Raw genomic sequence first — 22011 nt, 5'->3', positions numbered from 1 at the left:
TGTTGGCAAGGTCACAAGTTCACAACACAGTCTCGAGCTAGGAGGTAGTAGCAATGGCGCCTTGATGGTGGACAGTGGTATTGAGGCCAAGTGCCAAGCTCCACAGTCCACCATTGGAAATCGCCAACCCCAGATTTCGACATGACTCGATGGCCGCCGCCTCATCTCAAAGAGGATTTATAGAAGATACTACGTAAGTATGTCACTCCCTTTTTGTCTTCCCCTGAGTCTCGCTTCGGGGAACCCTTTTTATGCTTTTTACTAACCCAAATGCAGAGCTAAACCACAAGACGACAAGTTCATCGGCAGGCTTCAAGCGCCATTCAGGGGCCTGAAACGCCTAGACAACCTCGAGTCCCCGATAGCCCTATCACAAGGAAAGTGCATAACGTCGCAGTTCTAAGTTGGATGCCCAGGCTTCAAAGTCCAGTGGCCCAGAGCATCATCTCATAGTACTATACTAATATACATACGCTTCTAACCAACACAACAGAAAACGGGATCAAAAAAGCAAGCGCACTCATAGAGTGCCATAACTTATCATTACAATATAATCTCTGAGTTATTGTAAGCGTGCTAGGTACTAAGCAGGTTTCTTTGCGCTAATAGCAGAGGACGTAGGTACGCCATTAATTTAATAGTGGTAGTACCCTTTGCCACAGTAAAATCACTACTAACCTAAGGTATCTTATTTTGTGAAATGGTCGACCATCTATCCCCCTGGTGCCTCAATAACAGTGATGATACGGTCAAGCAATGGAGGGCTGTTAAGAGGATACAACAGCCTCACGATGTACTACGCCTTACAATAATTCAGGAATCGCATTGTTCATGTAGGGCGGCGTGCACCACCATGCTAGTAGTATGCAGGTCCGGCAAAAATAATTTCTCGGCTCGTTTTAATCATACTATGTAAAGTGTAAATATCAGTAAGTAATCACGTCGGCGTTGGTCCCGTGAATGACTGATCTCTAACAACTTGGCTCTAGACGTGCCGAGTATCAACGACAGCTTCAAGAACCAGAAACGGCCTACACAAGCCAAAGAGGCAGACCTTTGGTCAATTACTAGATAAAAATAAAACGTTCTTTCGACCCTATATTATACCCGTGCGCGCGACACTAATAGTTGGTAGACCGACCGACTCCGATGCGCACAAGATCAACACCGTATCCTCGGAATACTCCAGCGTGCGCATTACTCTGTACCAGAAGTAAAATAGCTTTTATGTGATAACCGGGGTGCTAGTGGGGAGTTTGATAACCAATCCGAAGCCTATATATTAGACGGAGAGGACGAACTGTATAACCTACGTAATAGGCGCAGTGAAGTAACAATAGCTACTAGTAATACATACACGCCGTTTGTTAAATTTATAAACCTCGATGCATTATTGAAGCAAAGATCCTGCAATATCTCTCAAGAATATTCGCAAAGTTCCCTCAACTGATTCCCCTTAGTGAGATATGGATATTTAGGTCACGAAACTGTCAGCGCAAACGAGGAATCGCTCTTTAAAGCTATATAGCTAGGCAGGCTGGGAGGTTTACGCAATAACAAACCCAGGATTAAAAAAAACTGTTACCTCGCCTTATGAGCAAAGACTACCAACCAGGCGGCCATTATGCCGTCCATCTCCACGATATGCAATGGCTGGTCTGTACTGGGTCATTCAAATTATGAAACCTCTGTGAGGACTCCTTCTCAACTATCTGGTGATGGCTGGTTTCGCATTGAATACGTCCGAGGTAATGCGAGAATACAAGACGCAAGTGCCTTTTAACACAGTACTTACGCGGGGCCCCCGTTTTTGGAGACGGTTGAAAGTGCTAGACAGGCTCTCGGCAGAGCATAGATCCTTTCCCGAGCAGCTGGAATCTTTCAGGCGGTCGTTTTCAGGCGGCCGGGAAAGATCTCAATAGATACCCTTTAGAGATCCCATCTACGGCTTTTAGTCGTCTCCAAAAACGGGGTCGCCCGCGTAAGTACTGTGTTAAAAGGCGATACCACAGCCGCTGATCAACGGCTGTAGTCTCATCGAGGTCTTTAAAACTATTGCAAGCATTCCCAGAGCCTACTCGTACGCGTATTAATATGTACGATAATGGTCTTGCGACCGACAGCACGTGAAGATTTCTAGCCAGCGGTAATCTCAGACGGCCTATTATTAGTCCCGACGTCAAGAGGATCTCCCGGGTACGCGGCACAAGCATCAATGTCAGACGGACTGAAGTGCTGAGTGGGTGATCAATCGTCAATTATATCGTCCCCCAGAGTCAGATGCCGTGTCCGATCAACGTGGAAGTAGCATGACTGTATGAGGGGGGGGGCTGGCCAGATGTTTTTGCGGCGCAGCAGACCACAGAGGCTGATGCTGCGTACAAGCGGACAACTCACGAATTATCGTCCTATGGATGACGTCACATCAAGTTAGTTAGTGATCTCTCTATTTTACCTACTACTAATAGGTAGTGGTATTATATGTCAGTACGAGGCACAGCATGCTGCGCCGCTTATGAGTGAAGCCATGAACCCTTTGAAATGTTCTTGTTTGGCGATCGTCCAGGTGCAGAACAGAGCCCGCACGCCGCCCGGAGGTTTTTTTGACCCCATCGAACCGTTCAATCTTTGGGGCATTGCGCCGGGAGCTGTTGTCCTAGTACTAGTAGTCAAATTCATTGCGTGTCTTGGATATGCAAGGAGCCATTATATCTGTGAGTGCTAAACAAATGCTATTCATACGTTGTAGATTCGACAACTAGTTCAGAAGAGCTAAGAATAAGCAACGCCCTGATAATTGCAAAGATCTACGGACCCATTCCCTTGGAAGACGCAGAGGTCTCTGTTAGCTGCATTGCTAGTATATTGTTGACACAGATCATTACATGGCGTAGTTAATTATATTCCCACCCTAATATCTCCCGTTTCGGTTCTCAGTTCTAGACAGAGGCTAACACATCTGACCAAGAGGCCATGCAGGATGAAAGTGGACTTGGAGGAAGGGCAAAAGCGAAGATGCAATGAAGTCATTCAACTTCACCCATGGAGACATGTTGAAAATAGAACCCTCTTATACAAGACCAAGGGGACAAAGAAGTCTATAAAATGCCCGGATAATCCGTCGGCAGTGGCCGTTTAGGGAGGTGGCTTCAAGGTTGAGCGAGGCCTCAACTGTGACGACGCCGACGGCTGGGACAGCTATACCGATGGCGGGCTCCCCTACTCGGTCGAGGTTCACCCCGGGAACGCATGCAAGGACCCGAGCATTGGAGGAGACGATTATGACAATGTCTGGATCAAGTATTCCAACCAATTCATCGACCTCCCCAACGATACCCGCTGCAGCAAGGTGTACGACATGAACAAGGGCCGCCGCTGCATTGTCCCCCTTGAGCCTTAATTTCCCTCTTCTTCTCTCAATACGGCGTTGTTGGCGAAACGGGACACTACCTCCGAAGTGACCTTCAATAGCCTCGATTAACAGCAAAGCTCTCATTTCTTAGCAGAAGGGGGGGGCCGGGGGGCAAGTTGACTGCTTGACCGAGACAAGTGCAAACGATTAAAGTAGCGAGTCATAAAGGAAGGGATCAATATTCAATCGATTATTTTAAAGAAACTATGAACGCTACCTCTCGAAATCTACTATGCAGACTCGAGGTGCTACACCCAAGGGGTGGGCCATGTAACCGGAAACAGAGACATCACACTCGCAATCAAGCGATCGCCTACTTTACGGCACAGGGATCGAGCAAGCCTCCTCACTTCAAGTGTTCCATTCATGGTGTTGGGCGAGCCAGAGTATAACAATCAGACAATCCACATGTCGAAAATGCCCAATCCGCCGTCTAGGTATGCTCTATGCCAACGCTCTAGGTATCTACCGCGGAGAACTTAAACAGAAAACAAACCCCCCTCCCCCATCGTGTTCACATCGAATCCTCATACTGCCTGCTCCTCGTCTTGGTCCAGCTATCCTTCTCGCGCTTGCCGCCCTTCTCCTCCAGCCCCATCCCCCTCTCCACCCACTCCTTGCTCTCCATATGGCTCAGGCGGCTCAGGGCGCGCGCAAAGGCAAACGCCTCCTCCTCGCCGGCGAACAGGTCCGTCTTCTTGAGCTTCTCGACGCTGCTCTCAATATCACCCATCATGCCGCCCACGACCTTGTCCACGTCATCCTTCCTGCCGCCCGCCGAGTCCTTGGGGTTGTGCTTCATGAGGCTCTCGGCAATCTCGTCGCGCGTGACAAACAGCTCCGACAGGGGCCGCTCCGTCGTGAGCACCAGCTTGGCGTTGCCCTCGTACACGGCGTCGATGAAGGTGATGAAGCGGCGGGCCAGGTCGCGCTGCTGGATGTTCATGCCGGGGACGTCAGTGACGATAAAGGCATCGTAATGCCGCACCAGCTCGAGGTAGTCGGCGGCCGACTTGGGCTCGCGGATCAGCTCGTCAAAGGTGAACCAGGCACAGCGCCCGCTCACGCGCGGCACGAAAATGTCGCGGCCCCAGACCTTCTGGGTCTCCGACTGCGGCTCGGGGCTGTCCGGGTCGCCGAGGAAGCGGAACCACTTCTCGGCGTGGGACTGGGCGTGGGAGTCGAGCGCGGTGTGGTAGACGTCTGACGGCGGGCGGGGGATCTTGCGGTAGTCGGTCGGGGAGTCGAGGTTGATGACGTGCAGGCGGGTCTTGAGAAGCTGGATGGCCGGGATAAAGGATTCTCGCTGGATGCCGTTCTTGTACAGCTCGTCGGGGTGGCGGTTCGACGTCGTCACCAGGACAACACCATGCGACATCAGTGACTCCAGCAACCTGCCATTTCCGTTAGCCAGAGCACATTGGAGCTCAGACTTGAAGATGCTCGCTCACCTCCTCAGAATCATGGCGTCGGCCACATCGGTGCACTGAAACTCGTCAAAGCACAGCACATTGCCGCCATCGGCAATGTCGGCGGCCACAAACGGCACGGCGTCGACATCGGTGCCATACTCCATCTTGAGCTTGTGCAGGCGCCGGTGGACATCCTGCATGAAGTTGTGGAAATGTATGCGGGTCTTGGTGCGGACGGACGGGGGCAGGGTGTCGTAGAAGAGGTCCATGAGCATGGTCTTGCCGCTGCCGACATCGCCGTAGAGGTACAGGCCGCGCGGGAGGTTGGTGGGGATGTCGCCAATGGCGCTGGCGGCAGGCTTGCCGGAGCTGAAGAGGGAGGAGAATACAGACTTCTTGGCCGGCTTGAGAAGGTCTGGGCTGGGGTGGACGACCGGGGGCGCATGGTAGTCTCGTAGTTCGTCGTGGAGGTGCTGGAGGTTCTCAATGATGCCTGCCGCGGTGTAAGTAGAGGGGTTCCCGCTTGTACGCTAGCGGGCCATGTCTTACCTCTCTGGTGCTTGTCATTCTTCAGCAGGCCCTGCTCAACCCGTCTGTCATATTCTTGCAGCGGACCCAGCACGGTCCCGGTCTGCGTGGCCTTTGTCGCCAAGGTTCGCGGCTTGAGGTGCCATGACGAGGCATCTAGCGGGCTGTAAGCAGTTGGGCGCAGAGCGTAGTTGCAGCAATGCGGTACAGCAGCGGGGCGTCTGGGAGTCGCCCTCGTGCAATGAGACCTGGCGCGACGGGCGCAATGGCGGGAATGGCCTCCTGGAGGTGGTGGTGCCCCCGCTCGCGCAACCTTGCGCAGGTGGATGCGCACGCCGGCGCTGGGGCGCATGGTTGCCGGGGGTTCGGAAGCGTGTCGGCGGTCTAACAGACGCGTGTCAATCGAGAGGCATAGTAGGTAGGAACACGAATAGTAGCAGCGGCAGCGTCCCTTGCTATGCCATGGAGGAGACGTTGGGTAAGTGACGAAATTTGCCCGGAGGTTCTGGGGCGTCGGAGAAGAAGTGGGCAGGCCCATCCATGGATCCGTCAATCCGTCATGTGGCAGAATTCGGGGAATCGGCTTTGCGCCCGCCTAGAGTGCGACAAGTAACCGTACCGTGCCCGCGGGGGAGATACCGAGGCGGCCCCAGCAATGGCCTAATACCTACTCCGTACTGGGCCTGACTAGCCTCTAATGGCCACTATTGACCGCTCTTCGGCGTTCAGAACAAGCACCGATGGCTCCACTGGCATCTTGACCTACCCTGGACCACAGGATAGCATCAACAAACATGTTGGATAACACATCCAGTTTAGCCCTTGCATTGCCACTGAGTAGAACATGTTGGTGAGCCCTCATGTGACGTATTACCCAATAGCTCAGATAACAATAGACGTTCTTCGTTCATGGACGCACCAGTTTCAAACAATACCCATCTCTCTCACACGCATCTTAGACCACCCAACACAAATTGATGCACCAAGTCCAAGACCGCGCAAATAGTTTGACTCGCGAAAACAAATGGGTATTAAGATATTAATATCTAGGGGAGCTCTGGTATCCCCAAGCCCCAAACTAACGCCCACCTCCCCCCCAATTGGTCGCCCTGCCACTGTTAGTAGTCTACAGCATCTGCTCTTATACATGGAAACTCTTATACATAAGGTTGACCCAGCCTAGGCCATGAAAAAAGCAACACCCACGGCAGTAAGCAGGCTAAGGACAGGGACATGGAACGACCCAGCAGCGTCCTCGCCATCCTCGCCCTTGTCCTTGTCGTCGTCCTTGTCGTTCTTGTCGTCATCCTTGTCGTCATCCTTGTCATCGTCCTTGCTGTCATCGTCGCCATCCTTGACGACCTCGCCGCCAAAGGCGTCGCTGCGGGGGGACACGGCGGTGGACTGCTTGGCGGCCTCCTTGCTGTACTTGTCGAGAGTCTGCTTGTCGTCCGGGTTGATGATGCCGACCATGCCCTCGGGGCACTGCTTGCCGACGGACGAGTAGAAGGCGATGGGCTCCGTGGAGTTGATGGTGACGCGGAAGACCTCGTCCTGGATCCCTGTTAGCTATTTTCCTCCCTAGCCTTCGATAGTGTATGCAGTGCGACTCACGGCCTTGTCGTCGTCGGTGTCGATGAAGCCGGAGAAGAAGCTGCCCTCGCTCATGTACTCGAGTGGGCTGCAGGGCCAGTCGTAGGCGCCGGCGACGACGCTGTGGTTGCCGCGCTCAAAGTGGAACTCGACGACGTCGCCCTTGGAGGCTTTGATCTCGTCCGGGTCGAACGAATCGTCCTCGCCGGCTGTGACCTTGATGGTCTTGGCCTGGCCCTGCGAGGCGAAGGCGAGGGCGACGCCAGCAGCCAGGAGACCCTTGACGGAAGGCATTGTGTTGGTTTGGGGGCGGTGGTGAATGTTGCACCCTGAAGAAGCGACGCGATGGATGGATGCAGAGGGGGGGAAAAAAACAAATTGGTGGATGCGGTGGTCATATACGAGCACTCGTCCATGTATCTGGGGTAATAGGAGTCGCCGTGCTCCGTAGTGCTTACCTACTAGATTCGTGCCTGGTGCGCTGGTACATGGATGATATGATGGCTGCATCAAAAATACGAGACACAGCTCATCGTCGCCAAGAAGACGGGTCGTTTCATTGGGAGGCGCAATGACGCACTGCCTCTGCCATCCCGTGTTGGGTCCTGTTTAGGAAAGAAATCTCACCGTCTCATGGGCCATCACGCTGGGATTTGTTTGCCCGACGGTCCTGCATTCTGACTCAGATTCCTTCCAAGGGGTTTCAAGTGGGCGACAACGTCATTGATTCACTTCCTGCCCTGACTGCCCTGACTGCCCTGACTGCCCTGACTGCCCTGACTGCCCTGATGGGTATAATTAAACACGCGACATGTGCTTCTACTATGTAACGTAATTGTTAAATCCCCGGCTGGCTGGTTTCTCCGAGTTTGAAATACTAACACGGCGCCGTCAAGCTTGGCACGTGCGTAACCCACAGGTCCTTCAAAAAAACGTCCAGCCCCAGACCAACACGTTGGGAGACGACGCCTGACTGCTGATCAATCCCCCTGTTTATTATGCAGGTCGCACCAGCTAGCCAACACCGTGGACGGGGGCCAAGAGCATAATTACACGGCTCGATGCCTTACCAACGTTCTTGTTGGTTTGGCTGGGCGTGCTCTCATCAGCTGAGTCCCAGGACTTGGATGTGAGAGACAGCCTTGACGCGGCTAGCCGGCGGCTCTCAGGTAATGGAGCCACTACTCGTAGTACGTACTCGTAGTAATACGAGGTATCCATATACTAGTGCTTGGTGCAAGGTCGGAGAGAAGAGGTCATTGCTCCCCTTTGACCGCTATTGAATGCGGCACCTGGAGCAAGCACAGGTTTGCCTGGTCCAGCTACCGGGCGGTACGTGGTAGTACTAGTACTAGTACTATCCGTAGTCGGTCGTGCCACAATTGCCCCGTCCTCTCATCATCCTCCTAGGTTAAATATAGTAGCCAAATTGCCGGCCGGCGTGGGACAGAACGGGCCCGACAGTGTGGCAGTGCCCAAAGACCCACCCATTTCTGATCCAGTTTCTCTTTCTAGCTCTGACTCGGTAAAGAGTGCACCGGACTGTTGCATACGAGTAGTAGTACTCCGAGTAGGACTGCTATCAGTAATAACAAGCCCTGACGCACTCGAATAAAAGTTGGCCACTCTCTGACCACGAACCTTGGCTGCCCTCACACCGGATAAGTCGCCTTCCGGGGCCCTCCCCTAATACATCCTGCCTTCGGGGCGTCTCCGTTGCGGCGCTCCCGCTCCGATGTGCCCCACACGTCCCGGATCCCATCGGCGACCTCCGAGCTACTGGCCGTCATCTCCCCCGAGGGGAAAACTCCACCAATGGTCACTCCAGTCCCCCGGCGTCTTGGGCTCTCCTGGCCAGATACTTGTCCAAATGTCCTTGATCTTAGGCATGTCCCTGAAGTCCTTGCGCATGAGCTCAGTCAAAATATCACGCTTTCTCGGCGCTCCATCGGCTGACAAGCCCATCTGCTCCGCAACGAGGACGCCAGAACCCGTCTTCCTCACATACCAGCATTTTGAAATCCAGCACAGCATTTGATACACACTCAGATCGCCGTCCCACGAGGCTTGCACCCTTAGATCCAACCACTCGAGTGTCCCTCCGTCCATCATTCCGAACAGAGAGCACGCTAGACTCTCATCAAAGGCACACTGGATCAGGCATTCGCGGAGGCCCTCAAGACACTCCCCTTGCTCGTTTCCCAGGTAGAAACTAGGCCCCTCTACTCTGGGGTAGTCCCAGATCAGGAGTTTGAGCATGACGTGCTTTAGCCGTGGCATCCGGCCCAGAGCCTGATACATGGCCATCTCTTCGGCTTTGTCACGGCTACGTATAGTCGTGAATTCCAGGGTCTCTATGTACGGGCAATGTTCCCGCAGAAGATCAATCTTTTGTGCCCAGTATAAACTCGACACCACCGGCACACGGGTTGTTCCCAACGTCTGTCCGAGTTTGCGAAGCGTCTTGCCATGGTGATCCAAGATGACTTGGAACAACGGCCCATCCTTCCCTAAAGAGCCGGAAATGTAGATGCTCTCAAGGGGAGGTAGATTCCAAAAAAGATCAGTCATGATTAGTTTCTTCTCGTCCCAAAAATCCTCGAATCCTCCGGAAACGGAGCGGAGAGAACGAAAGGCGCCGCTTCTGGCCATGGAACATAGCTTTTGCGCCATTTGCACGCTGATGTTGGAGCCCATCTCGAGGTTCCGGAGCTGACCCAAATCTCCGCAATTCTCCCACGCCTCGAGTCCAAGTACGGGTAGAGGATCCCAAGTAGTCTCGTAAACCAGGCTGTGCGGCCCGGCACCCGATCTTGTTCCTTCAATGTTCCATGGGAGCCTGGGGCTTTGTTGCTGGCCATCAGACATAGAAAAGCTTCCTGTCCAGTGGAGCAGCCTCAGTTTTGGTGCCAGCCCTCCAAACATACGGATGATGGCGTCATGGTTGTAACCTGGCGCTGGGCTGTCTTTTCCAACGGTGTTATCGGAAATATAGACCACGCAGTGGAGATTGGGTGATTTAACGAGCTCCCATTCACCTGGATCAATCTGGAGGTTTGGAGGCTCCTCTGGGACCTTGCTTAGGCTGCGTAGGTTGAAGTTGTGCATGTGTAGGCGAGTCCGTGGGCAGTGCTGGCGAAGACCGTCGAGCAAGCAACGTGGTATCTGTTGCGGCGACTCAAACATGAAATCCCTGAGGCCCGTCAGAGTCGTGACCAGCTCCGCCAAAGGCGCCCATGTCTCGTCGGCCTCGGGAAAGGTATCAGTCGGCCACGAGTAGTCGAGTTTCCACATGCAGGACTCGTCCGACCGGCGCCCCCGGTCGCTCTTTGTGAGTGTTCTCTGCGCTCTCACCGTGTTCTGCCAGCACCTTCTATCTCCCCCAGTCTCTAACGGTTCGTCGGGATGTTCTAGCGTCCTACCTGTGATTTCCAAGCGTCGGACAAACGCACGGCGTTTGCCAACGGCCAAGACGTCTTGAAGGCTCTTCACATCGACAATCAGCTGTTGTGGGCCTTCCACATGAATGTGAATACTGTCAAAGTGGTGCCTCTGTGAAGCTTCATAACAGGTTTTGCTTGCAAGCGCCAAGGCAATCAAGTCTTGTCTGTCGAAGCCGTCACAATCAACGAACTCACAAATAGACTGTAATATGAGTAGCGGTAGCTGCTCGAGGGCTGAATTTGCCGCCATTATTTGCCATACGACAGACCAAAGTGCAAAAAATACATGTAGAAGCACGTTTATGGGGATGGTGAGCTGGGACAGTAAGTACGTACCGGCGTACTAATTAGAGGGGTGGGGTTGCCAGGCTACCGACAAGTACAACACTAATAATCGTGTTCCAAGAAAAAGAGTCCCTGTTAGGGAGATGAACACGTTTGCTCTAAACCATAGCTACCTAGGTACGTTAAAAACTATTGATCGCTGTAGAGGTAGAAAGGCTGTTGATTGCTAACATCGTCAACAGTCTTAACTATAGATTTGGCCGCTGTTGCAAGGCGTAGTCGGGTGAGCATCCTATCCATGATCAGTTGTAATATTTCATTATTACGACCAGTCAGTAATACGGTCGCACATTAGGCCGACGTTGAGAAAAGTAGCTCATTTCCACCTTCAGCTTTACACTGCATTTACCGAACATGTGAACCGCATTCAATTATAATCACCTACAAAGCTTCTATATATAATATTGCCGCTATCTCTAATTATAAGCGCTTGCTCTTATTGTAAGGCCTGTGAGTGTTCCCGGTGCCTCTAATTGCACGCATGGCTATGAGCGTGGGAGCCTTCGACTATGAGGACTACCACTACCTCTACCTACGAGGCCATAAGTTAAAGCTCTAATCGTGGGTAATCTTAAGCTTTTACGCTAGAGGTATTGTTATATATAGAAGTCGTATAATTGTGACTCAGTATAATTCGTATATAATATAGCATGAAGTAGGGGTAGTCGAAATGGAGATAAAGGTCACTTTTCAAAGTCTGCCAAATATGCAATAATGCAGTAATCCAATAAGCGATAGTAATATATGGCACGCTGTTGCGGGTATGCATACTGAAGAAGCCCTTTGTTCAAAACGACTGGACAGTATTGTACTATAGGATACCTCGAGCAAGGACAAGGAGGAACATACTGAACTGAAGCTCTGTTCATATCGAATATCAACAATATATACCTAGGACATCTCCTAGTTATTTTTCAGTTATTCTCTGCTGAATTTGTAAGTTGCCACTATTGTTGTCTTGCTGGAAGTAGACCTGGAGTATTTGTTATAAAGATGGCATCGGAAGCGAGTCATAGCCGAGAACATACCAACTTACCTTGCCAAGGCAGACAAAGAAACTGGAGATACTTGCGATCCAAGAGATCCGTGGATATTCCACTCACCACGCTGAAAGAGCGGCTTCGGGACTCGAAATTTGCTGCTGCTGCTAAAGGTAGGTCGCTGCTCCCGTCATGGCTCCAACCGCGGCACAGTTATGACCGAGATGAGTCCTTTATCCCCTGCCCGAAGGTCACATTCCTCATCGACCGCCCGCCCGCGCTGGTCTGCCAAATCTGCCGGGACGCGCGCTTCAGGCTCCGGAGCCCCGCCGACGGCGGAACTGTTAATGACACAACCTTCTCGATTCTTCCATGCGGCCATGTTGCCGGCACACAGTGTCTAGAAACCTGGTGTTATGCGTATGGCACGTGCCCCTTTTGCCGGCTGGAGCTGCGTTACCCAGGATGTGGGCACCAGATCCCCCCGCGACACATCACGCATGAGAGCATCCATGTCCTTCCGCGGACGCTGCCTGACGGAGGGGCAATTCCGGAATTATGTACCAAGTGCCTCAAAACAAACCTGGTTGCCGAAGCGGAGGACAGATTCGCGACCGCGGCGCACAAGTTCCGGGAAGTGAGGAGGCGGGTGCAGCGGACAGGAGACCCGAGCGATGAGCAGCAGCTGCTAAGGATGAAGGAAGAAATTGAGACAGTAATGAGGGATCAAGTTCATCTGCACTACCTGAACAGCTTGTTGAGTGCCTGGTAATACTGGTACTTAGTATGTTGAGTCCCGGTTGGCATGGACATTGGGGACGTCTCTTTTACCCACTATTAGTGAACTATTAGTAAATAGAACTAGAAATTGGTTAGGAAAATGAGCATGCAGCACTAGTCTCATTGATCTTCGTACAGAGAAGTTTTGACTGATGCAACCAGTGATTTAATTTTGTGACTCACCAGACGCTCGAGAGTCGAGCTCAACAAACTTGCCCCGACAGTATGCGTGACGCTGTAACCCCCACTTGACTCTGTTCAACACCGGCTGATTGCCGCGCATTGCCTTGCCGGTTGCCGACCAGGATTGTTGATTACATGTGTCATATACGCCTTTGATCCGAGGTCGCAGCGTCGAGTTCCTTTCAAGTTACATGCAGTCTCTGTGAATTTGTGATTGCTGCTGAAGGAGGCATCTTGATCGAAATAGCCATGTCAACTCTCTTGTGGAAACCGTCCGGTTGGGCCGTGGTATCATCGCGGTCCAAACTTGCGCCAATCGCTATTACTGCTAGACGAGCTGGCCTCTGCATGTCAACGGTTGTCGACTCCGTAACACCGACAGCCATCCGCTCTACCAGTCACGAGCAGACCGAACGGCAGCGACGAGAGACTGCAAGCAACATATTGCGGGATGCGGTCGCCACCAAGAGCCCCAGGCATGACTGGACCAGAGAGCAGATTGCGGCTATCTACTACCAACCGCTGATGGAACTGACCTTTCAATCTGTACGTTGATATCTTTTGATTGTAGGCAGCGCTGTTGTGGTCTGCGGAAACTAAAACCCCATGGCATCTATCAGGCTCAGGTCCATCGAGAGTTCCACGACCCCGGCGAGGTGCAGCTTTGCACACTCATGAATATCAAAACGGGCGGCTGTACTGAGGACTGCTCTTACTGTGCCCAGTCAACACGATACCAAAAGGGCACGGGGATAGAAGCGAAAAAGGTCGAGACTGTCGAGTCTGTATTGGCCGCCGCTCGCACAGCACGCGAAAGGGGGAGCACCCGGTTCTGCATGGGCGCCGCGTGGCGCGATATGCGCGGTCGCAAGAACGCCCTTAAGAACATCAAGGCCATGGTACAGGGGGTTCGGGCCATGGGAATGGAAAGTTGTGTGACGCTCGGCATGATTGACGGAGAGCAGGCCAGGGAGCTCAAGGAGGCTGGCTTGACCGCGTACAACCACAATGTCGATACGAGTCGCGAGTTCTATCCATCCATTATATCGACTCGCAGCTACGACGAGCGACTCAAGACGCTGAGCCACGTGCGTGACGCTGGAATCAATGTCTGCTCAGGTGGTATCCTGGGCCTCGGCGAGACATCCGAGGATCGGATCGGGTTGCTGCACACAGTCTCAACACTACCTTTGCACCCAGAAAGCTTCCCCGTCAACGCTCTGGTCCCAATCAAGGGAACACCTCTTGGAGAGCGGCCGCCAATTGACTTCACGAGCATGCTTAGGACGATTGCGACGGCTCGCATCCTAATGCCTGCTACCATCGTCCGTATCGCAGCTGGGCGAAAGACAATGTCGGAGGAGAAGCAGGCACTCTGTTTTATGGCTGGCGCCAATGCTATCTTCACCGGTGAGAAGATGCTGACGACAGAGTGCAACGGCTGGGACGAGGACCACGCCATGCTGGGTCGCTGGGGATTGAGGCCGATGGGGAGTTTCGATAAGTCTCCAAAGCCGGAGAAATAATATTAGGGTATCTGTACATGTGAGCAAGTGCGTGGGAACATGTCTCGGAGAAACTGCTTTTGGACAGAGTAAAGATGACGGATGTTGGACGAGGAAGTAAAAAGGGGGGCCAGAGCTACTGTAGTACCAAGACACAGCCACCGACGACATAGAGGCATGTAGAACCAGATCGAATAATATAAAGCTGGAATGGAAGCAAGTTAGCCGCGGCTGCCCATTTTTTGATAGAGAAGTTGGGAAAGGGCGCGTTGGTAATGGGAGGAAGGAACAAACCATGCAGTGGAAGGAGGGGCGTTGTGTGCTGCCTGGAGCTCAAACCAAGCAGGGGGATCATGGGTCCATGGATGTCATTTCGCTGACATTTTCGGATACCGTCCAATCGTGCCGAGTTACTAGTACAACTAGCCCTCCAGGGGTTTCATGAGTAGATGACTAGATGAGATAAGCGTCGGATTTCTATAGGCACTTGGGGATAGCTATTGCGCCGAAGAGCCTACTTGAAAGTACTGTACGTTATTGGTCAAGTTGTGTAACATGGTTGAAGGAAAACGATGAATTTTCACGCCTGAAGCTTTAGCACGCAAGGCGCACTCGGATCCAGGCGAGCATGGACTGCCATGGCACCCTTGACTCACTCCGATGGCCCTATTATGCCAGTGGCGTCTAATAACTACTGCATAACAGTAGGAACATGGTAGTTACTCGCCCGATACCTAATGCGTCAACTAGGATCTACTAAGTCAGTCAGAAGACAGACAGCATCAATTTGCGAATCCTCCCGGCAGACGGGGTTTTGGATTCTGGCGAGGAGGGACCACCTGCGTGTGTGGCGCAAGCTCAACGTTTGGGCAACGCCGCCTGCGAGCTTTTCACAGTCCTGTGAAAACCTTAGTCCTTTGAGGCTTGGAGCCATACTGTAGGGCCTAACAATTAAACTCTTCTGGTCCCCTCGCCTGGACGCTTGTCCTAACTGCCGCGCGGGGAATGAGGAATTGCTTCCGCTGATCATAACTCTGCAGCCTGCACTCTTACCCTCAGGGTAATTTACACCGGAACTACGGGTAGGTTATTTATGATTTCGGTCAACCTCTGGATGGATTCAAGATCGACAAATCCAAGCCTTGTCCTGCCCCCCAGGCGGGCCGCAGGCAACCAAGGTCACGTTGCTCCCTTGGGGGCCATCAGGACTCAGGAGCGTTGTGTCTGAGGCCTTGCTTGCAACGGGCGTCTAATTGGCATTTGGGGCCAGGTGTTTGCCCATCGACATTTAGCAAGGATTGCCCCTTGTTAACTGATCATGGTAATAAAGGCCGTTTTTTCTTTGTTTGGTTGTGGACAATGCAGAGTGTTTAGCGCAGCGCATCGGTGCGGGCCAGTGGTGTCTAGAACTCTAGATTATCGGTCTTTGCCAAGTTGCTCCCAGCCATCGAGCCCACAAAATGGCCCAGTTACCCGTTCCGTGGGGAAACCAGAGCAGGAGACCTCGCCTAGTCCACATGTGGATGACAGAGTTTGGGCGAACCAAATAGGTGGCTTGAGTTGGAAGGAGAACTAACGCGACTAATCCAACTAACAACCTGATGTGGTGTGGTTTCATGATTCAAGGCGGCCGTTGGCACCAAACTGACTTTGAGTCTGTTGCAAGTCCCCCATAATTCGCGGGATCTATCCGAGACGACCGTTGAAGCTCATGGGGGGCGAAGGGTCAGCAGCACGACAGACTTAATCACCCAAGTTCTTGCCAGACATGCGGCATCATCCATCATGCCACGCCGTCCTGGCTGCTTGACAGAGTTCGCAACATGGTCCTGGGCTGATGACGGTCACGAGCACGCGCTAGCAGCATGGCTCCCAGGGGCCGGATCAAACTCTGGTGGTCTGTGTTTGCGGATGATATGCCATGCTTTCGGATCGATAGGAGCCGGCGAAGGGTCTCTTTTAGGAGCCGAAAAAGAGTTTCTTTTTCCTTCCTGCATCCGTCAAGTCCCAACCCAGAAACCCCAATCGTGGCGAAGTTTCGCCCAACTTTGAATGAGCCACAGCAAGTTGGCGAATCGCTTCCCCAAGATGGCAGTCATCTCCCATGAACTTGGCTAGGCCATGGTATAATGCTAAACTCGACCCAAGCCTGTCGACGGTATTTGGCTGTCGGATTGCAAGTCCACGGCATGTCTCCAGTCCTGGAGGCCTCGAGTTGCGAAGCCCTTGTATGACAGGCCTCGAATAAATGAGGCCCGAAGCCGACCTAGTGGTCCTTGGTCCTTGACAGCACCAGAGCGCACTGAGTTGGGCAATGGCTGGCCGAGATGGCTTACTGGGTGGTAAGTGTGGCGTCTTGCCACCAGGCACTAGGCATGGACCGCCAGACCAGGGCTCATCCGTGGGTAAGACGGTGGGTGATGTGACTACTTCCCACCACCCTCCTTTGACTAGCGTGACAAGACGCGATGTCCAATTGGCATTGTCCTGGTGATTCTGGTTCTAGCCTGTTTGGCTGGCCGCTTCTGGGTCTTGGGTATCCGTCTGGTTTCTGTGCTTGCTTTTAACTGCTCTTCGCTCTACCTCTACCCCGAAGGCTGAAGCTGGGCTGGGCGCTAAATGAGGTTGCTGCCCAGGCCATGCACGAGGTGGATATCTATGTGGATGTGCACATGTATTCGATACATGATATGGTGCATGGATTTGCCGCACGTAGCAAGATCCAGCCCCAAACAACATCAACCTGTATCTTCCCGCGTCGTCGCCATCTCGACCGGCAGATATCACTGCTCCTCTCCTCCTCTTGCACTCTCTCCTGCCCTACTCGACCAGAAAAACCCTCTCTGTTTTCTCCAGGCCTCCTTTTACTTACCTGCAAGCCTGTGGCGGGAAAGAGGAACTGTCTGGTGCAGATACATGGATCCGACAGCAGCGGGGGACTTCGACCAAGACATTGCTTCCTCCTACTATCGACGAACCATCGGATAAACCTAGTCAGTGACCGAAAGGTTCTCTCTAAAAGTGGATTGATCTTGCTGCCGCTTGCGAGTCCATCGTGCCAGGTTCGATGGGAGAAACCTGCCAGCGACATTTTGCCCGCGCGAATCACGTCCATGCTAAATGTCAACGCCTGCAGTAAGTCATTTCAAACCTATCCACTCTGTTTCTGTTTCCACCTCTCCATCTCTTGTTCTGCTGTTCTTCCTCCTTCTGCGCCCCCCCCGAAAGAAGTTGTTAATCCCTTTGGCCAACACCGAGCCCCTTTCTTCCTTTTGCACTTGTATAGCAAAAGGCCAATCTCGCCCGCATCCGAGACAACCAGAGAAGATCCCGCGCGCGTAAAAGAGAGTATCTACAGGAGCTGGAGCAACGCCTTAGGACATGCGAGCTCCAGGGTATTGAAGCCTCGGCGGAAGTCCAGATGGCCGCCCGGCGGGTGGCTGAGGAAAACAGGCAGCTCCGCGAACTTCTCCACAAACAGGGTATCAGCGACGAGTACATTGCCCATTACCTACAGACCACGACGGGGGGCCATCCTGGCGTCGATATGAGCTCCGCGACTGCGGCAGCAGCAGCGGCCGGTGTCGCTGCACCGGCTCAGGGGTTTCCTGGGGTACCAGGAGCCGGCCCCGGTCCGTCCGTTCAGTCTCTGCAGCAACTGCTTGCGCCACGACGACCTGCTAGCCTTGACCCGAATACTCCGTTCCCACTGCCCGGACAAGCAAGCCGGGAGGCATCCATAACTAGTGCGTCGACGAGCACCTCATCTCTGTGGGAGCCGCAGCAGCAGGGGATCCCGGCGTACGCTCATCATCAGTCAGTTAACGTGGCCCCAGGAGGGATGCCAGGCTCATCTCAGTACTCGACGCCGGTCTACTCTTCGGAATCCACGCCCCGTATTGATACCTTTACTGGACAGCAGACACCACAGCAACAGCAGTCGCAGCAGCAGGGCGGGTTTTCGACCCAGCAGATGGCAGGCGATCTATCGGGGGCTTCTACGAATTACGGTAATCCGAACGCCCCCTTTAATACGAATCCCCGAGATTATGGCCCCCCAGGGGGTTATTGTTGAAGAAGAGTTGAAGTTTGGAAGAGTATCTCAGCACCGATTCAATTCAGGACGGGAACCGAAGCTCCAATTACGTCTCGGAGTGCGCGCCGCGATTTTGGAAGATTGCAAGTACCCGATTCCGATCACGAAAATCCGTCTTGGAGCTTCTCAAAAGCTGTAGGTTGTTCTTTTCAAACTGTCAGGAGGGTGGGAAACTAGCCAGGGGAAACGTGTAGGCCCGGAAAATAAGGAACTTGCCGAAAGAGCTTGGCCGAGACGTTTCTTCCACCGCGGGTGTAGAAAAAGTGTCATTGCCGCGGGCAATGCGAGTTTCTGTCGAGACTGGATTTCGAATACCTGGGGCGACCGATTAATACCCATTCACGAAACGAGTTCATGCGCTATCTACCCGTCAACAGATCGCCGTCGTTTATTCCGAAACTCTAATTGTTCAACTTGACCCCTTTTCCTGGGTTCAACCAGAAATATCCCCGAATAGCTACATCAAGCATGATAAAGGGTCCTGGGAGATCATAAGACTGGATTCCAACATCTTGGCTGCTTCGGGTCGTTTCGGGCCACAACAATGGGTTGAGATGGTTGGGGTCACTGGGGTTGGGGGTTTAGCCTGCGGCGGCATTTGTGTCTAGAAGAGACACAAATGTCCTGCGAAGGGTCAGGGAAGAGGGGAGGTAGAGAAGTGGGAACGTTGCCTCGAGCTCTTGCTGGTGTTATGACTCTTGCGGTTCTGCCGATTATAGTTGGCAACCCTGCATGGGAAAGGCAAACTCGACCTCTCAACCCGAATTTGCGCAGGCAGAGCGTCCAACATTGAGGCCCCATTTCAGTTCTTATGGAGCTATGATAAACGAGAAGAAGAGTGACTCGAAGGGTGGTATTAGCGATGTGTGGGGAAAACGGAAAGGACAAAGGGGCTGTTTTGGTCAGTGAAATGGTGAAATGGTGAAAAACACACCGCTTGTACCACGCTTTGGGGAGCCTTTGTACTCATTCAGTAGGGGGGATTACAATGATTCAATGAAACACAATGCATACCCAAATAGAATACCTACAAGCTCGCATAAATCTGCCCATGCCCTTGGATGCCAAAGAGGCCACAATGACAACTAATTGCCTTCATTGTCGTTGTTTACCTCATTGTCACCATACAATCTCTGAATCAGCAAACATTTTGTCTAGGCACGCAGGCAATCAAAGGGGCAAGTACGACTGACAATAGGGGAAACAGCCTTCAACAATACAAGTCACAAGTCACAGATCATGCTGTTGACATATAAACGGCAAGAACGACGAACAATGGGCTCCAAACTACCTATATCATTTTTGTTCCTTCCTAGACTGTTCTCGATACTGGTGGAATAGATACCAATTCAGCTTCGCAGACTCTGGCGCTTTCGACTCGCTTTGTATACACAACCTTGAATTCGCCATGCCGGTATGACAAGGGCCTCAGATTCATCATCCCACTACCAATTCAGCAGAAACTAACTGAACAATCTCAAATCAGCCTAAAACAAGGCACAATCGCAAAGCCACCCACCAAGCCGGCGCAGGCAGCTTCAAGAAGAGACGTATCGCTGGTCCTGAGCGCCCCAACAAGCGTCCCCGAGGCGACAACAACCATAGCAATGCTACCACCTCGGCACACAAGCGGCAGAGGACCACATATACTCCTACACCTAACGACACGCCCGGAAAAGGACCTATTCGTTGGTTGGCGGGGGTTCAGGGAAGCCCGGCTGAGTGTCCGCGTAGGGGATGGTTGGACGGGAGGAGCGTGATGCTCGTGTCGGCACCGCAGGGAAGGCAGCTGCGCTCCGGGAGAATCATCACCACTCAGGAGATGGCAATAACTGTACCAAACAGCAGACACAGGAGAGAGCCTGATCAAAGGCAAACACCTCCACAAGCGCAGAGCCCCTCTCAACCGGGGCCAACCTCTGCAGACCCATCTCGCCCCTCATCCCTTCCCCAGGAACACAATTCTCTACAGCCTTCAAATACCCCCAAGCCCTCAGGTTCTCCTCCAAATAACCCTCCAGAAAATCCTCTGGAACCGAGTAGTGTCACTGGTGCCGCTACCAATGAGACAACATCCAACTCTGTTGAGCCCCTGAATGCCCCTGAGGCTGTCAACACTCCCCAGCCAGCAGATACCGAGAACTCAACAAACACAGACCGACCTTCAGCTTCTCTGCACTCTCCAAGTTCTCCATTTAACATGAGAACCTCCCATTCACCGGGTTCTATCGTTTCGGAAGTGGGACCGCCCGACAATACCGGGGACCCCAACAACGCCTCTTCAACTGATCTGCAGTCTGAAGTTACTCGGGAGCAGGAAGCTAGCCAGTCACCCAAAGGGCTAAGAGAAGACTTAAGGATCTCAGAGTCCCTGGGTTTAGAAACTCCTACGCCTGCTTGTGATAGTCAGGGCTCCGTAGTGGCCGGGCTTTCTAATACAGAACTAGAGCTACTCACTAAGATTGGGGACACTCAACCTAGGTCCAAAACTCCAGAGACTACCGAGTCTCTTGGGTCCACAGGGACCACAAGAGATCCTACCACGAAGACTCCTTCGCCTACTATGGTTCCTAATGCCCCTGGCACTTCGTTTGGCCCAACGCCGGTCTCCACAGCACCAACACCGGGAGTCCCCCCAACGCCCAGCTCATCATCCTTAGCAATCGGATCCAGTGGGAACCCCCCTTCTCCACCCAGTGACTCCTCCGGTAGCGAAGGTGGCTCTGACAACGATGACAGTAACGATGACCACAATGACGACCGCAACGAAAAAGTAAGGTGGAAAGAGCAAGACGATGGAATGAATGATCATTGCTCATCCCCAAACTCGCTATTTGATAATCCAACTAATTTAGAAAGTCGCCAAGAGGATAATAGTGACTTGACGGAGGAAGACGGAACAAAGATTATGGATGACAATCCACCAGGACAAGAAGCGAGTTCCTCTAATAACATTAGGTCTAGCGAGCAGTATCCAGAAATCGAGACGTCTCAAGCAGAAAGCTCTGAGCCCCAACAAATGCAGAACCAATCTGCCCATGAATCTAAGAGTCAATCCTTTCTCGATGAGGAAACGCAACTTCTTGCTGCAATAGCAGCAACGCTAGAGACAGATGATCCTGTCCGCATATTGGAGTATCAGTCTGGGGTGGCACAGTGGGATCAGAGCCAGCAGCAACAAGAAAAGGGTGGCGATAGTATTGAACAAGAGGCCAAGTCAGGCCACAGCGAAGACCTTGCCAACAATGACAACGGCCAGAACAAGAGCAATGCGCCCAGATCCCGATGGTCAACCCCAGAGGCTATCCGCTCCACCACTAACGCCATGCGCACGATCTCCCGACTCATCGATTCCGCCCCAGATCAGGACCATCTTTTCACCCATCACTGTCACGAGCTGGGTCAAGCCCTCCGGCAGACCCCCCCAATCCTCAAAGTGCCTAATCCCGGACAAGGGAGGGACGGTCAGGCCCAGCAGGCCATGGCTGAGTGTATTGAGAGTGAGATGGGGGGTCTGGGGTTCGAAGAGCGTTGTCTCTGCCCAATGGATCTGGCCAATATCAGCCGGGTCACCCTTTTCCAGGCTGCCGCGAGTGCGATCCCCACTCAGCATAAGGATGACAAGGGGAACGTCTTCTTTGAAGTCTAAGCACAAGGTGGCTCTGATCATCTCCCCTGTATACTACGAGTATTGTGCACCAAATCTGGTAGAGGCTACTAAGTGGTAGTCGCCA

General features: G+C 52.8%; 5 protein-coding genes across 5 annotated transcripts; 2 read left to right on the top strand and 3 right to left on the bottom strand.

Annotated features, from left to right (window-relative positions):
- Window positions 1-3926: 3926 nt before the first annotated feature.
- AFG1 (AFG1-like ATPase-domain-containing protein) lies at window positions 3927-5704 on the bottom strand (the record flags this gene model as incomplete). Its single annotated transcript, XM_083193680.1, has 4 exons — window positions 3927-4806; window positions 4864-5317; window positions 5374-5516; window positions 5601-5704. 4 exons carry the CDS (start codon window positions 5702-5704, stop codon window positions 3927-3929), a joined length of 1581 nt encoding a protein of 526 aa, XP_083050628.1.
- Window positions 5705-6531: 827 nt separating this feature from the next.
- Window positions 6532-7239, bottom strand: ACO1O0_004238 (cupredoxin domain-containing protein; the record flags this gene model as incomplete). The annotated part of the gene is made up of 2 exons (XM_083193679.1): window positions 6532-6906; window positions 6967-7239. The coding sequence occupies 2 exons, from the start codon at window positions 7237-7239 to the stop codon at window positions 6532-6534; spliced, it is 648 nt and encodes a 215-aa protein (XP_083050627.1).
- Window positions 7240-8721: 1482 nt separating this feature from the next.
- Window positions 8722-10638, bottom strand: ACO1O0_004237 (uncharacterized protein; the record flags this gene model as incomplete). Its single annotated transcript, XM_083193678.1, has 1 exon — window positions 8722-10638. The coding sequence occupies one exon, from the start codon at window positions 10636-10638 to the stop codon at window positions 8722-8724; it is 1917 nt and encodes a 638-aa protein (XP_083050626.1).
- A 2386-nt stretch (window positions 10639-13024) lies between these two features.
- Window positions 13025-14202, top strand: BIO2 (biotin synthase; the record flags this gene model as incomplete). Its single annotated transcript, XM_083193677.1, has 2 exons — window positions 13025-13222; window positions 13297-14202. 2 exons carry the CDS (start codon window positions 13025-13027, stop codon window positions 14200-14202), a joined length of 1104 nt encoding a protein of 367 aa, XP_083050625.1.
- A 6983-nt stretch (window positions 14203-21185) lies between these two features.
- Window positions 21186-21926, top strand: ACO1O0_004235 (uncharacterized protein; the record flags this gene model as incomplete). Its single annotated transcript, XM_083193676.1, has 1 exon — window positions 21186-21926. The coding sequence occupies one exon, from the start codon at window positions 21186-21188 to the stop codon at window positions 21924-21926; it is 741 nt and encodes a 246-aa protein (XP_083050624.1).
- Between the last annotated feature and the right edge of the window lie 85 nt (window positions 21927-22011).

This window comes from Amphichorda felina, assembly GCF_050947745.1.
Source record: "Amphichorda felina strain 45539 chromosome Unknown scaffold_4, whole genome shotgun sequence".
In the NCBI taxonomy this organism is placed as follows: domain Eukaryota; kingdom Fungi; phylum Ascomycota; class Sordariomycetes; order Hypocreales; family Bionectriaceae; genus Amphichorda; species Amphichorda felina.
The sequence above is the reverse complement of the archived record's forward strand: the minus strand, read 5'-3'. Positions and strand labels throughout refer to the sequence as shown.